The sequence below is a fragment of the Oncorhynchus mykiss genome, chromosome 18, assembly GCF_057628025.1.
Source record: "Oncorhynchus mykiss isolate SJ-2025 chromosome 18, ASM5762802v1, whole genome shotgun sequence".
In the NCBI taxonomy this organism is placed as follows: domain Eukaryota; kingdom Metazoa; phylum Chordata; class Actinopteri; order Salmoniformes; family Salmonidae; genus Oncorhynchus; species Oncorhynchus mykiss.
Window position 1 is genome coordinate 50,076,746 of NC_143039.1, and position 17,389 is coordinate 50,094,134.

Genomic DNA, 17,389 nt, shown 5'->3' on the forward strand with positions numbered 1-17,389 from the left:
TGGCCATGACTGACCCAGAAAACTAGTACCAGCTCCGCGATGCCATCTCCTCCCAAGGAGCCGCCATTGGTAGGCACGAAGGGTTGCTTTGCGGTCTGATGGAAGGGTTCTAGAACGTGGCCGAACGTCACGACCTAGCATTGGACACATTGCGGGAGCAATTCCGTGGGCTGTCTACTAGACGGTACCCTCCCAGCCCCACAGTAGCCCGGCTGGTAGCAGCTCCGTCACTCCGGTTTTCCGGGAACTCCACTTACCTCCCCCGGAGCGCTTTGATGGAGAGTCGGGCACCTGTCAGTGTTTTCTCGTCATGGAGTTGCAGCTTTCCTCCTTCCCCTCGGACCGCTCTAATATAGCGTACCTCATCACGCTTTTGTCCGGGAGGGCCCTCCCCTGGGCTATGGCCGTTTGGGAACAACAGTCTGGAGGGTTTCGCGGTGGAGGTGAAAAATGTCTTAGAGGCTCCGGTGTCTGGGAGAGAGGCTACCTGGAAGTTACTCCAGCTTCGGCAGGACTCTCTCAGTGTGGCAGACTATGCAGTGGATTTCCACACGCTAGCAGCGGAGGGTGCCTGGAACCCAGAAGCGCTGTTCGACACATTCCTGCACGGATTATCGGAGGAAGTAAAGGACGAGCTTGCAGCCCGGGAACTACCGATGGATCTCGACTCACTCATTGCCTTAACCATCCGGATCGATGGACGGCTACAGGAACGTAGGAGGGAGAAGAGGTCTGATTGCGGTCCCAATCGCTCACTCAAGGATCCCACCTTGCAGCTGATGAACTCCAGAAGTCCCCGAGAGGATCCAAGCTTACCTGAGTTCCTCCAAGAGCCTTCGAAGGCTGCCGATTTACCTCTTCCCGAGCAGATGCAGCTCGGCAGGACTAGGCTGTCTCCGGCTGAACGGGTACGCAGACTTACCACCCAGAGTTGTCTGCATTGCGGTACTGCCGGTCATTATGTGTTTACCTGTCCCTTCAAGAGACCTAGCTCATTTGTAGAAATGAGTACTCTGGTGGGTCTTAAGGACAATTTTGCTTCTCCCCTTTCTCACCTCCCCTCCATACAACCCTGCTGTGGGGGTACCTGTTCAAGTCTCTCCAGATACTCATCGACTCGGGGGTTGATTTGAGACTTATGGACGTTACCCTGGCGTCCGAGGTGAGTATCCCCACTCGACCTCCATTCCCATGGATGTTAGAGCACTGGAAGGGCGCTCTATAGGCCGGGACACCCACCATACCAACCCCGTCAACCTACGAGTGTCGGGAACCACAATGAGACGATCCAATTCCTGCTAATTGAGTCTCCCGTGGTTCCCGTGGTATTGGAATTCTCTTGGCTCTAGCGACACAATCCCTCGATTGACTGGTCTATTGGTGCCATCATGGTCTGGAGCCCGTTCTGCCACACTCACTTCCTGAAGTCAGCTCTGCCTGCCCAGGGACGCCTTCCGCTAGCCATGCGGAGTACCAGGACCTCCGGGAGGGGTTCAGTAAGGCCCAGGCGACTTCGCTTCCACAACACTGACCGGTATCCAAGAAGGTCAAGCCAGATGCGCTGGCACGCCGCTATAGCCCCGCAGCTACACCCCCTGAAGCCGAGGCCTTTCCCCCCCTGATCTAAGATCATTAGCCCCTCTGCTGTTCGTCCTCTGTTGCCCCCTACCCTTCGTATACTTCCTACCTTTCCTGTGTCTAGAATTAAACCCATGTCTCACAACCCTTTGTCTCCTGTTTCCAGGTCCACCCCTCTCCCTCGTCTCATCGACGGCCGACCAGCATACATGGTGAGACGCCTCCTGAAGGTTCAACCTCGGGGCAGGGGATTCCAGTACCTGGTTGACTGGGACGGTTATGGCCCGGAGGAGAGGTGCTGGGTCTCCGCTAGGGACATCCTGGACCCAGGCCTCATCTCTGAGTTCCAATGCCGGCACCCCGCTCAACCAGGTATGTGCCCAGGTAGGACTCCAGGTGGCGTCCCTAGAGGGGGGGTACTGTCACACCTGATCTGTTTCACCTGTTCTTGTGCTTGTCTCCAACCCCCTCCAGGTGTCGCCCATCTTCCCCATTATTCCCTGGGTACTTATACCTGCGTTTTCTGTCTGTCTGTGCCAGTTCGTTTAAACCTACAAGCGTATTCCCTTGCCCCTGTCTTTGCTATAGTCCATCTTTTCTAGTTTCCCGGTTTTGACCTTTACTGCCTGCCGTCCGGTACCTTTGCCCCTACTCTGGATTTACCTGACCTGACCCTGAGCCCGCCTGCTGTTCTGGTGCCTTACACCCTCGCTGGATCATTGACCCCTGCCTACATTGACCTGTCGTTTGCCTGCGCTGTTAAAATAATAAACTTTAGTTTCTTCAACACTGTCTGCACCTCTCCATATTCTGTCGCTAAGTGTATTTTATTGCTGTCTGTCTAACTTGCCGAATGTGTGATTTAGATCACCTGCTAAAATACTAGTTCCTGTCTGGATTTGATTGAATATAGCTTGAATTCTATCTAAAACACCAGATTTGCCCCTGGGGGGATATACAATGAAATCAAGTTGCATTTTTCACCATGAAAGGTACAATTCAACATTAGAAAGCGGCCTTTTTGGTCCGTGTTCTGAGGTATAATGGAAAAGGGTTCTTATTTATCAGGATGCCTACACTTTTCAAGAGGTTAAATGAAAATGATTATAGTAAGTGCTTTTTAAGTGCCAAATAAAGTAACAGGGTTGAAGTTTTCATCTTAAATCAGTCAAATCAGCTTATGTGCAAAAACATTTTTTTTGTTATGCCCCCATGCAGTCTATTTTCATTTAAATAATAAATAATCTATGTATGTCTAATAAATCACTATGTGTTTATTTCATGAAAATAACTCCAAATATATTAGCCATTTATTTCCCGGAGCCTCCTTTTGCCTTTGAAATGTTCAGCCTCATCATGTGGGCGTGTTGATACAATTATATTTACATACACAGTCCTGATTGGCGGATAAGATTGTCTAGACTCTAAAGCCTACCCCACTTACCCCTTCAATGTAGGAGGATACATATGCAAATAAAAGGTCATTGGTCAGAATAATCAGATCAGATTGCAATGTCATGATGTGGGCCAAAAACTCCATCCCACCCGAACAGGCTGAAATTCCGAGCCTAAAAAAGAGTGTTATTTCAAACTCATGGTGTGGAAATATCATTAAAAAAATAAGTAAAATCTAGTTTTTGACTGCAATGCCTCTTTTAAAAAATGTCTAGCCCAGTTAAGAGATTTAACATAAACCCATATACTAGTTTTGATCGAATAGGGCCTTGTATCTCTAACTCTCTCTCCACCCTCCCCCTCACTCCAGGTTGCAGGGAGGAAAGGCTTCCCCCATGTGATCTACGCTCGATTATGGCGCTGGCCAGACCTACACAAGAATGAGCTAAAGCACGTCAAGTTCTGCCAATACGCCTTCGACCTCAAATATGACAATGTGTGTGTCAACCCTTACCACTATGAGAGAGTGGTTTCGCCCGGCATTGGTAGGTCTGCTCAACAGCTTAATGGGATAGTTCACCCTATATTGCTTAATGCCTAATGGTGCAGATGTTTCTGATATGTACTGTAAATACTATGTTTTCTGTCATAACATTACAAATATTACAGTAGCTAGGTTTCAATCCAACTGGCGACAGATTGTCATGCAAATTTTCTAAAATCCGCTTAACAGGAGATTTCTTTCCATCAAATGGACTTTTTGTGGATAAAAATCTCTGCGTGATGAAATTCCCATGTACCTAATAAAAAATACAAGTTAAATGGGTTTGCAACGGATTTTCAATTCTACTGATGGTTTAGTCAAACCAAAAAAAGGTGTGTCCACTCTGGTCTTGGCACTTGTGCTCTAGCCAACAACTTGCAGATACAGTGTGGATAGGCTACCTACATGATGAGATTATTATGGATAAGAGCGAGATTATTTTTTATTTGACAAATGGCAGCCAAGCATCGATCATCATGTCACCAGAATTAGACCCTCAATATTTACTGGAAAGTAGAATCAAGCTCATCACCGTGCACTTTCACCACCCTGTGAAGTTCATCATAATTTATTTAATCTGTAGCCTAATAATCTGCAAACTTTCCCGAGTCGTAGTGGGAGGACCACACAACATATCACAGCGTGTGACTTCAAGTTTACTTCCATGTGATGGTTATTATACACTACATTACCAAAAGTACATGGACACCTGCTCGTCTAACGTCTCATTCCAAAATGATGGGCATTAATATGGAGTCGGTCCCCACTTTGCTGCTTTAACAGCCTCCACTCTTCTGGGAAGGCTTTCCATTAGATGTTGGAACATTGCTGCAAGGACTTGCTTCAGGTCGGGCACTGTAGTTGGGCGATTAGGCCTGGTCGGTGTTCCAATTCATCCCAAAGGTGTTCGACGGGGTTGGACCTTGCCTTGTGCACGGCGGCATTGTCATACTGAAACAGGAAAGGGCCTTCCCCAAACTGTTGCCACAAAGTTGGAAGCACAGAATCTTCTAGAATGTCATTGTATGCTGTAGCATTAAGATTTCCCTTCACTGAAACTAAGGGGCCTAGCCCGAACCAGGAAAAACAGCCCCAGACCATTATTTCTCCTCCAACCAACTTTACAGTTGGCACAATGCAATGGGGCAGGTAGCGTTCTCCTGACATCCGCCAAACTCAGATTAGTCGGTCGGACTGCCAGATAGTGAAGCGTGATTCATCACTCCGGAGAACGCGTTTCTACTGCTCCAGAGTCCAATGGCGGTGAGCTTTACACCACTCCAGTCAACGCTTGGCATTGCGCATGGTGATCTTATGCTTGTGTGCGGCTGCTCGGCCATGAAAACCCTTTTCATGCAGCTCACGACGAACAGTCCACATACTTTTGGCCATATCAATATTTTGTATAAAAGCGTTTCCACCGCCATTCTCACATAATTCATTTTACCGACACAAAATGATCCCACCTCGTATAGTGTATTTTTTAAAATGTTTACATATGGAAAGTTTACCGACATTTGCTGTTTCCATCAGGCCGGTCGTGGCATTTTTTTATGTAACGTACTTTACTTTACTCGCATAAAGATATTTATTTATGTGAATGATATTTGGACTTCATCAGAATTTGAATTAATTACAAATGATAAGTATAACATTACAGTGAAATTGCAGACATTTACCCCCTATTTTCTCTCTCGTATTCTTTCTTTCTTTCTTTCTTTCTTTGCCCCCTCCTTCTTTCTTTTGTTCTCTTTCAAAGTTGGTCTCAGTCTCCAAAATACAGGTGAGTGCACTATCACAGTACTAAGGAATTTACTGCAGGCTTGTTAAGTATAACAGTATTATTTTCTCTTCATCTACAAACATTCCTCTTTCCCTTCAGCCCTATACCCTTTTCATACTATAGAGCCTAGCCACAACAAGCCAAGCTGCACTGTGCTGGTCTGGTTAAGAATCCACCATAGTTGCTGGAACTGTGCTGGAAAGGACACTGTGAAAAGAAAATATCCAAGCCAGCAACTTATGGTTCGGCTTGGCACAATAGTGTGAAAAGAGTACTATTGTGGTATGCCCATGTCTCACTGGCTTGGATGCCAGACTGTTTCTGCATTCATCAATTCTTTATAGTTACCTAGCCAAAAATGACTTGTATTCATTACAAAGCATTGCACTTTTTAATGTTTATAATTGCATAAATGCATTTACAATGCATTACACACAGGTGGTTGATACAGGTGTTCTTCCTGTTAATACAAGTCGTTAATGCATTATACACTGGTGGCTAATATACTTTATGCTAAAACACACTGGTGGCTAATATACTTTATGCTATTTTATGCTAAAATCTTTATTTTATTCTACTGAGCTATTTACTTTATATTTGTATTCTAATATTGTATTATTTCTTATTGTTGTTGCATTGTCGAGAAGGAACCTGCAAGTAAGCATTTTGTTGGACGGTGTATACCATGTGTATCCCGTACGCCTAATAAAACTTGAAACTAATAACAATGTTATACCATGTTGTTGGTAGCCCTCTCTCCTCTAGGCCCCCCTGGGAGGCTGATCAAGGAGGAGTATATTCATGACTGTATCCAGATGGATATGCCACCAGGCATATCCCCCCACCCAGGGGCGCTCAAGCTACAGCCTCCGGACCACTACGGCCAGCCACTCCCGCCTCTGCAGCTCCCGCCGGAACCGCAGCGGGCCCCTCTGCCCATCACCCTCTACCCCAACATGCCCCTCTCGCCCACAGGTAAGACCAATAGGTGTTTAATGAATGGAGGGAGTTTTACGCCCATCCAACATAATAACGGGAGCTGGACAAAAATAAGTTACAATACGTAGAAAAAAATGGAATGTCTGCTCCTGTTTTGCTGCTCCCTAAGGTGATCTTTTAATAAAGCTTAGGGGATTGTTTGACAGATAGGTGCGACCAAAGATGTCCACAAGTGTTCTGTTTCTATGGGTGTCACTGCGTCATCCTGTTTTGTGACATTTGTTTATCGATTGCTGCCTACCCATTGATATTGACAACACCTGGTAGCTCTTCATGTGTGTGTGTGTGTGTGTGTGTGTGTGTGTGTGTGTGTGTGTGTGTGTGTGTGTGTGTGTCTCCTGTCTAGTGTCCGGCTCTATGCTGCCTCTCCAGGGAGGTCACAGTGAGGGGCTCCTACAGATAGCCACTCCTCAGGGTCAGGTCATGACCCCTATGACCCCCACGCCGCCCCCCTCCACCCCAACACACGGGCTGCCACACGGGCCACCGCAGAACCCCCAGCCACCCCAGCCCCCGCCTGGTCAGAATGGATACAACAGCTCCAAACACACACAGTCACAGGCTGCGTTCCACAGTTAGTACTGCCATATGGTTCACACACACACACACACACACACACACACACACACACACACACACACACACACAAACACTCAGGGAGCCAAACACAATTCATTTCAACGGCATGATAAATCATCATACTGTATTTGAAAACTGTAAAAATAAAAATATATATATATATTTGTAAAAATGCAAAATGGTAGTTTGCCAGATTTATGGCTTGAGCTTGTGCCTGTTGTTAATTTGTATTTATTGTTTTGTAATTCAGCAACTTGGACAGGTAGTAGCACAGCCTCCTACACTCCTGTGGGACCCCAACAACAGAATGGGCATGGCCACCAACAGCCTCCTCTCCACCATCCAACCAGCTTCTGTAAGTTTGGCAGTTACAGTAAGTCACAATATGCCCAAAGTGTGTCTGTATGTCTTCTGAGGTGCTTTTTTGGGGGACACTTAGGAATAGTGTATGTTTGGTAACCTGTGTCGTTTCCTTGTTCACCTTCTAGGGTCTCAGCATCATGGCTCAGCCTCATTTCCTCCCCCTGTGTCCAATCATCCAGGTAAGACAACACATATGTACAGTATATATAGATGTATAGATGCAAACGCATGCACGCCCACTCTACTAACCACATTATTGTCTGTGTGCAGGGCCAGAGTTCTGGTGCTCCATCTCCTACTTTGAAATGGATGTGCAGGTGGGGGAGATGTTCAAGGTGCCGGCTAGCTGCCCGGTGGTGACGGTGGACGGCTACGTGGACCCCTCAGGGGGCGACCGCTTCTGTCTGGGCCAGCTAAGCAACGTCCACCGCACCGACGCCAGCGAAAGAGCCAGGTCTGTGCTCCTCTAGTGCCATCTCTATATCAATAAGCATGTTAGTTCCTACCTTGCCACAAATGTCTATTTTGAATGCCTTTATATGTGTCTGTTGAAATGTTGATTGGTATATCTATGCCTTTGTGTAAACTGTGTATATGCGTATATTTCTCATTCATAATCATGCCATGCCTTGTCTCTCTCTATCTGTTTGTACCTGTGGCAGAAGACCCATTGTAGCAAAATGCGACTTCTGTTATTGACTGAAATATAACACTTTAATACAACTATATTCACGTGTACTCATCATCTTGATCTCTCCCTCTCTCTCACAGGTTGCACATAGGTAAAGGAGTGCAGCTGGAGTGTCGTGGTGAGGGAGATGTGTGGATGCGCTGTATGAGCGACCACGCCGTGTTCGTGCAGAGCTACTACTTGGATCGAGAGGCAGGTAGAGCGCCAGGCGACGCAGTACACAAGATCTACCCCGGCGCCTACATCAAGGTGAGAAACACAATGACCTCTGTTTGTTCTCTTTGCAGTTGTTTGTCCTCTTGATGACCTTCTCCCAATAGGAGTTTGACTGGACACTGATGTCTCACTGTAGGTGTTCTGACATCAGACTGTTCTGTCCTCTGTAGGTGTTTGACCTGAGACAGTGTCACAGGCAAATGCAGCAGCAGGCAGCTACAGCGCAGGCAGCGGCAGCAGCTCAGGCTGCCGCCGTGGCAGGCAACATCCCTGGGCCAGGCAGCGTTGGAGGCATAGCCCCTGCAGTCAGTAAGTACAATATATGAGATATGCACAGGCTTAGTGTGTTTTATTTTCATATTTTTCCAATTAGGCTATTGTGAATTTATGGCCTCTGTTGAAGTGGTATTCTTTTGATGTCACGCCCTGGCCTTAGTTATCTTTGTTTTCTTTATTATTTTGGTTAGGTCAGGGTGTGACATGGGGGTTTTATTTGTTTTGTCTTGTCTAGGGGTTTGTATGTTTCCTGTGTCAGTGTTTGTGCCACACGGGACTGTTTCGTTGCCAGTTCACTTTATTATTTTGTATATGTGTTCATGTTCAGTTTTTCTTATTAAAAACCATGGACACCTACCACGCTGCATATTGGTTTGATCCTTGTTTCACCTCTTCAGAGGAAGAGGAGGAAATCTGCCGTGACATTTGAATGAGAATGGGTCCAAGTATTGACCCATGTGGGACACCACATTTGTATTTTAATTTATACCTCATAGGAATGGGCACAGCTATTCAAATATTTTAATATCCAAACGGACGTTAGTATTTGATTACTTGAAGGAGTATTCATTTTTTTGTTAAAAAAAATTAATATAGCCCTATTTTAACAATGAAGGCTTTTTCTCAATTAAATCAAATGATCTATGTGACAATGCTACACACAAAGATATACCATGACATGTTATATGCTTCATTTAATAAAACAACAAACAAAAGTCGTACCTTATAGCCTATACAGGTTATACATATGGTGTAGCTTGTTGTTGTTGTTGTCAGTGACTTCATGTGTAGCAAGTGAAGTGGGAGATTTCCAATCACTGCCAAATGGAATTACAATTACGGAATTAAGTTGGCTAAATGAGAAGTAGAAGGCTACAATGATCAACCAACAGGTAGGCTGTTGTTTCATATGAATGGAGTTGTTGTAGATAAGGACAGGGAGAGCAGCAAAATAGCCTCAATTAGCCTTGCTACTTTATCTAGCTAGCTGGCTAACTTAGCTGGCTACTGTAGCTAGCTAGCATCTTTACATTGATTTGATGCAGTCAAGACAGGTACTACCAGATGGTATGATAAATCACCTATAAAGAGACAAGTTTATCTAACTAGTGTGAGTCGGTTTTGCTACTTTTTTCTCTCCCTCCATATCACACGCATAGACTGTCACACACACAGGCCCCTGCTCCTCTTCTGCCGATTCCCCAAACAAGCAGTGCGCAGCGCACTGGCTCTCTCCCGAGTCACACAAGCAATTCCACATGAAGTTTCCAAATCATTAATGTTTTCTTTAAAAAACCTATATTTTGACTATCTGGATATCCGAGAGAAATATCGTGATATTATTTGAATAGTGAAATCATTTAAAATGCCCATCCCTAATACCTCACTTCCTCTTTCTTCCAGGTCTTTCTGCAGCAGCAGGGATAGGTGTGGACGACCTCCGGAGGCTGTGTATCCTGCGGCTGAGCTTTGTGAAGGGCTGGGGCCCTGACTACCCCCGGCAGAGCATCAAACATACCCCCTGTTGGGTGGAGGTACACCTGCACCGGGCTCTGCAGCTGCTGGACGAGGTACTACACACCATGCCCTTGGCCGACCCAGGACCCGCTAACTGAGTAAAAGGAAAGAGGATCAGTTAAAAATCCATACTGGGTTAAAAACGTACACACACACACACACACACACAGCAGTAAAAATTTATGTTTTTGTCATACCCGTGATATGCTGTCAGCCAATCAGCATTCAGGGCTCGAACCACCCAGTTTATAAAGGCTGATACAGATTGATACATGCACATACAATCACATGCATGTTTCTGTTCTATGTAACACACACAATGTAGAGCTACTCAAAGCCCCACAAAGGCTATCCTCAATCTCTCCGTCACACACAGACACACACTCAAGCAGCCAACAATCACTGCACTCTCCTTAACCACTTGTACTGTCTCCCACACGCCCATGCAACCACTAACCAAACCTGTGGGCATGCAGATATAAAACTACTGATGTCCTGATCATACTTTCCATGTTTTGTGAACATTAATTATTGTTTCACAGCACAAACACTACAAAGCAGCCTTGACCCCTGAATTACCTTTCATAGAGGTTCTATATTATAGTATAAACAGGTAACATTAGTGAAAATGTAGTAGTAATTTATGTTTATTCTTCTATTCTCTACAGAAATAGAAATGCACTGTAGAAATCTAGGGATGCTTTTCAGAGATCCAGTGTTCTGACATGATACAAGCACTTTAGTACTCCTCAAATGCACACACAATCCACACTTGCTCATTTCCTTCTTACATGTACACACACACACACACACACACACACACACACACACACACACACACACACACACACACACACACACACACACACACACACACACACACACACACACACACACATCAGAAATCCAGAGATGACCCAAATCCAGGAGGACTAAAGATCTTGACCTAAATAACTCATGAACAATTTGTCAAACACAAATCTCACACTACAAAATCAGATTTGGATTCCGATGTTAACCTAGAAGATGTACAGAGTTTTTGGTAAATCCAGACCAATAGAACAGATGCTTTATATCGGTGATTAGAAAACTGGGTCACAGAAACAAAATGTCTCGGAACTGTGAAGGGGAACCAGCGTCCTAATTAATCTAGCCAGCCATCCTTTTGTCATCTCTGTGTGTGTGTTGTGTTCTCCTGTGTGTGGATCTCAACTCAAATAGTTAGTCATTCTTATCTTGTTAGCCCTATAATAACACAGGGCACTTTTCTCAAGCTAATTTATTTTCTTACGAAAAGGTGAAAAAAGCCAAAAAAATGTAAGCTTTAAAATAGTGGTGTGGGTATTTGTGATGAAGCAGTACAGTGTATGTAACCAAACAGTTTGCCACACGGCGGAACTCACCAAAGCCAGAATACCTCATGATAACAGTGTAAACCCACAGTTTGTCTTTCAGCCAAAACCTCAGATGCTCAGTATTTTCTCTTGTAAGTTCCTCCTTAAGGCGTCCGCATGCTTCCCAGCCGAAACAGTTTGTGCATATATTATGACAACATTTTGTGAGGTTTTTGTTTGTTTTGGACTTCGGTAAAGAGTTTTTTCAGCTGTTCGGGTACACAAATGTTTTTCTCGAGGCCAGCCGACGTTCAGGAGCCGAAGTCTACGCCCCTTCGTCCGTAATTAGTCAACTGTGGGGATTCTTCAATAAAGTCTTTGGGTGTGTTTGTAAATTGCCTTCAGTGTGTCAGAGTGCGCTCTGGGTCGTTCGCTCTGGGTCGAGCGTTGTCAGATTGTCGGTTCTAAATTCAGACCATTTCGCTCTCTGCAAGTTCAGAGCGCACACTGGATTCTCTGGCTGACGTGTAGGGTTGATCCGAGTGTTCTGACCTCAACGGCAGTCAAGCACCCAAGCTAACTGGCTAAAGTTGGTTAGTTTGCTAGCTACTTGCAGGCACAAATGAGAGAACACGTCACTCTGACCATTTTACTCGCCCTAGCAGAGCTGGTTAGGCTGTTTTCATGTTATCTAGAGCATTAGTGACTTTAACTGTGCTGCTGGCGACAATTAAATTATGTTTTTTTGCAGATGTTTACTGACACTGGTCATATTCATTGGGTGTTGCACATTTGTAAATGTATCAGTTATTCTGTGCTCTGGCACACTCAGACAAGAGAGTAAATAGTCAGAGTAAATTACGAACGCATGGTTGTCACTCAATGAGAAACTTGTTTTCATGCTAATTGTTTCCTTGAGAAATACTGCACCTTAGTTAGATGTAAAATTACACGACTAAGATCTCCCATGCAAAAACGTCAAAATGATGATTTCTTGAGTTATCTTAGATTCATTCTGACTTCTGAGGAAGTGTATACTGGACAAACAGTACGATTGACACTTTTTTCTCATTTTTCAAGGGAGTATGCGAGCACACTCTTTCGGTTCGCCTAGCCAACTTTGGCTAGCCGTCAGCCGAACTGAAGCATGCTGACGCCTTTAAAGCCTCATATCACACTATGCCTTTCCCCAAATTAATATAAGATGGAATATGGAATAGACCCACAATGAAGCCTTGGGGAACACCAAGACATGATCCCGGCAGTTATACAGTAGTTATTAGGCTTTAAAAGTTGAAATCCAGTGACTCGTGGGAATAATGTTTTGAGAAGAAACCCGACACAACTTGTAAAAATATCATTGTAATAGGATGCCCCAACTTTGGATACAATGATGAATTGTCAATCAGTTTAAATTAGGCCATAATAATATCACTTATACTGTGACAAAATATTAAGAACACCTTCCTAATATTGAGTTGCACCCCCTTTTGCCCTCAGAACAGCCTTAACTCGCACGGACATTCGCTCTACAAGGTGTCAAAAGTGTTCCACAGGGATGCTGGCCCATATTGATTCCAATGCTTCCCTCAGTTGTGTCAAGTTGACTTGATGTCTTTTGGGTGGTGGACCATTATTGATACGCACAGTAAACTGCAGGTGTCCTTAATGTTTTGTACACACAGTGTAGGTCACTTTGGAAAACATCAAAATGTATCTTTGGAAGGAAATATGACTTTCCTTTGCATTCATCTCAATCAGGTACCCTAGTTTTGGTAACGATCAACCTCAAGCCTACTGAAGTGAAGTTATGACCGATGTTCTAACCTTGATGCATAATACGACATGCAAGCTCATCATTTAAGACAGCAGCCGGAAGAAGTAGGCTAGGCTTCATGATGTTGCGTTGAAAAACCTGGACTGAATGCAAACCGTCACTCTATCCAGGGGCAGGAACATGAGTGCTTTTATTGGCTCCTTCCTGTGCTCTGGTGCATTTGATACATGTGCCTTTCCGTTCTCCAAGTCAGGCTGTTTAGGGATGTACTTCACAGATGCTAGGGTTTATGTCGTCCATAAGTGGGACATCTCCAAAGCATGACAATTTCATCCAGTTGGAATGTAATTTCTACTAAGCCTACATGTTGGCAACATACCCTATGCTCAAGGTCAAAAGGTCAATTCTTTCCCCCATAGTTATCAAATCAGAGGTGTCCATTTATAATCACTGTTTGTGATTTGTGCTTTTAGTTTTGGTCAAAGTAGATGACACCCCTCACAGTGGATTGTAACACAGACAATACTTTGTCTTCCTTTGTCTGTAGATATACAGTACCATGATATATGGGTTGTCATCTCGATAGGTTTATCCCTTCTGTTGAGTGTGTTGGTTGGGTGGGAAATGGAAAATAACACAGCTCAAGTGCTTTGTACACGTCACTGAGTTTTGCTGATCAATTTGGGCAATGCAGCAATAAGAAGTGAAACGTGTTGAGCTCAACAGCCCCTGAGTTAGATTGAGCACAACATATAGTGGTTCCCTCAGGTACTGTGTTACAGCCCCATTGTAGGTGTTATTACATAACACTTTATTATTGCATCAGGCTGGTATTGGATTAATACTGTTTGACAGTTATAACTCAACTATTCATATAGCCCTTGTGGTGTTATTTAGTCTTGCTGAAATATGATGTTACTAAGGTGTCTAATGGAATTGGAAAACTTGTTGCCCTTTGAAACTGCCCATGCACTCCACACACCTATGTCACAATTGATTTCATTATTTGTCACTTAGGCTCCACGTGTCTGGGAGTGTTAGGTATTCAGGGATGAAGAGAGGTTTAAAACTATTGTTGCTCCATCTATGGCTCTGCTTATCATAGTGCTATATCTACCCAGCTACATTTCCACTCAACCAATGCTTTAACCATTGAGAATAGGGTTGCAAAGCTACCTGTAGTTTACCAAAGTTACCAGAATCCTTATTAATTTTGGTAATTAACAGAAAATATATGGCAATCTATTGTAACTTTGGTCATTTATACTTGAATATCTTAAAAAAAAAAATGTATTCATATATAGTATTCCTGTTTTTTTTATATCTGTATCCATATTGTCCATGAGTTTCTAGTATATAGACCATACGGTTCAAGAGAAAAGAGTCTTATTAATGAAAAATCAACAATGGCATTATTTAGATTTAACTCTGCAACTCTTCCAACTATTGACTTTTGTTTTACAACTGCCACCAGTTTGATGCAAAAACATTGACAACAAATACATATTGACATAGTAAAATAAATATATATATATACACTACCAGTAAAAAGTTTTAGAACACCTCCTCATTCAAGAGTTTTTCTTTATTTTTTACTATTTTCTACATTGTAGAATAATTGTGAAGACATCAAAACTATTAAATAACAAATATGGAATCATGTAGTAACCAAAAAAGTGTTAAACGCATGAAAATATATTTTATATTTGAGATTCACAAATAGCCACCCTTTGCCTTGATGACAGCTTTGCAAACTCTTGGCATTCTCTCAAACAGCTTCACATGGAATGCCTTTCCAACTGTCTTGAAGGAGTTCCCACATATGCTGAGCACTTGTTGGCTGCTTTTCCTTCACTCTGCGGTCTGATTCATCCCAAACCATCTCAATTGGTTGAGGTTGGGGAATTGTGGAGGCCAGGTCATCTGATGCAGCACTCCATCACTCTCCTTCTTGGTAAAATAGCTCTTACACAGCCTGGTGGTGTGTTGGGTCATTGTCCTGTTGAAAAACAAATGATAATCCCACTAAGCCCAAAGCAGGTGGGATGGCGTATCACTGCAGAATGCTGTGGTAGCCATGCTGGTTATGTGTGCCTTGAATTCTAAATAAATCACCGACAGTGTCACCAGCAAAGCACCCCCCCACCATAACACCTCCTCCTTCATGCATTACGGTGGTAAATACACATGCGGAGATCATCCGTTCACCCACACCGCGTCTCACAAAGACATGGCGGTTAGGAACCAAAAATCTCCACTTTGGACTCCAGACCAAAGAACACATTTCCACCGGTCTAATATCCATTGATCGTGTTTCTTGGCCTAAGCAAGTCTCTTCTTCTTATTGGTGTTCTTTAGTAGTGGTTTCTTTGCAGCAATTCAACCATGAAGGCCTGATTCACACAGTCTCCTCTGAGCAGTTGATGTTGAGATGTGTCTGTTACTTGAACTCTGTGAAGCATTTATTTGGGCTGCAATTTCTGAGGCTGGTAACTCTAAGGAACTTATCATATGCAGCAGAGGTAACTCTGGGTCTTCCATTCCCATGGCGGTCGTCATGAGAGCCAGTTTCATCATAGCGCTTAATGGTTTTTGCGACTGCACTTGAAGAAACGTTCAAAGTTATTGACATTTTCTGTATTGACTGACCTTCCCAAAGTCGCCTCTTCACTTTTGACATTGAGACTGGGGTTTTGCGGGTACTATTTAATGAAACTGCCAGTTGATGACTTGTGAGGCGTCTGTTTCTCAAACTAGACACTCTAATGTACTTGTCCTCTTGTTCAGTTGTGCACTGGGGCCTCCCACTCTATTCTATTCTCGTTAGAGCCAGTTTGTGCTGTTCTGTGAAGGGAGTAGTACACAGCGTTGTACGAGATCTTCAGTTTCTTGGCAATTTCTCGCATGGAATAGCCTTCATTTCTCAGAACAAGAATAGACTGACAGGTTTCAGAAGAAAGGTCTTTGTTTCTGGCCATTTTGAGCCTGTAATCGAACCCACAAATGCTGATGCTAAAGAAGGACAGTTTTATTGCTTCTTTAATCACAACAACAGTTTTCAGCTGTGCTAACATAATTGCAAAAGGGTTTTTTAATGATCAATTATCCTTTTAAAATGATAAACTTCGATTAGCTAACACAATGTGCCATTGGAACACAGGAGAGTGATGGTTGCTGATTATGGGACTCTGTACGCCTATGTAGATATTCCATTAAAAATCAGCCATTTCCAGCTACAATAGTCATTTACAACATTAACAATGTCTACACTGTATTTCTGATCAATTAGATATTTTAATGGACAGAAAAAGTTGCTTTTCTTTCAAAATCAAGGACATTTCTAAGTGACCTCAAACTTTTGAACGGTAGTGTATATTTATACATGTAAATATATTTCACACTGAAACCCTCATATTAAACATCAATGGTATTCACTAAATTGATTGTTTATATTTAGGACAATGTTTTACAGCTTATATTTTACATGTGATAAGGCTACACAGAGGGCCAGAGATAAATACAGACACCTGTGATAATCTGAGTGACTCAAAAGGGCCACCTGATGTCTTGTGATAATTTTAGTATCTTACAATCATTCAAAGATACAAAAATGTGGGTAGTTTACTAGTAAACTGAAGGTCTCCAGTAATATACCCTCCCTTTGCAACCCTAATTGAGACCCATGCCATGTTCCTCTGCATTTGACCACATTCAAACTGATACCTGTCACAAAAGAGAACGTGAGTGAGATGACGGTCACTCAACAGGAATCATACATCATTCCATAAATAAATGAACTATTTCCTTTTAAAACAGAAAATATATAGACAATATGTTGTCAAGTGTGAAATGACTCAATTTGGCTATTTTATGGATATTGTTATTTCTATTATTGTTGCAATTGTAATTATTTTATTGTAAAAAAAAAACGTGCTGCTCTTGTAATGTTGACTGTACACCCAAGTGAAATAAAAAATACAGCATTGTAATTTTAATACAAACTTTGTTTTGTCATGTATTGACACTGTTTAAATGACTTTTCATGTTAATTTATGTTCATTTAGTTATACAATATTCAGGTTCTTCATGTCCTGTGGAATGGAATTAGTAGTTTCTTCTCACAGCCACTGTGTCTCCGGCTTTGAGGAGAGACTATTATTCCAGTGGCCATAGGCTTGCTACTGTTCAGGTTGAACACTGGAGGGCATTCTTTCTCTATCCAGCCATACCCTTTCCCTTTTAGTAGTAGCAGGAACTGTTGACAGACCGGGAAAAACACACCACATGTAGCATAATCCTTCAGTTCCTTAGTGTATCCATCATTAACTGAGTTTAT

General features: G+C 43.2%; 1 protein-coding gene across 3 annotated transcripts in view; it reads left to right on the top strand.

Moving 5' to 3' along the window:
• Positions 1–17,054, top strand: part of LOC110496821 (SMAD family member 4-like) — a 43,874-nt gene extending 26,820 nt beyond the window's left edge. For 2 of the 3 annotated variants that reach the window (XM_090208720.1, XM_036952871.2), the window contains 10 exons: positions 3,344–3,518; positions 5,277–5,300; positions 6,051–6,275; positions 6,646–6,873; positions 7,129–7,251; positions 7,367–7,420; positions 7,512–7,695; positions 8,013–8,181; positions 8,319–8,457; positions 9,829–17,054. In XM_090208720.1, the coding sequence (XP_090064846.1) occupies positions 3,344–3,518; positions 5,277–5,300; positions 6,051–6,275; positions 6,646–6,873; positions 7,129–7,251; positions 7,367–7,420; positions 7,512–7,695; positions 8,013–8,181; positions 8,319–8,457; positions 9,829–10,040 (1,533 nt within the window). In that variant the 3' untranslated portion in view covers positions 10,041–17,054. The remainder of the gene's footprint in view (positions 1–3,343; positions 3,519–5,276; positions 5,301–6,050; positions 6,276–6,645; positions 6,874–7,128; positions 7,252–7,366; positions 7,421–7,511; positions 7,696–8,012; positions 8,182–8,318; positions 8,458–9,828) is intronic. The other variant, XM_090208721.1, reaches the window with a different exon arrangement.
• Positions 17,055–17,389: the final 335 nt, after the last annotated feature.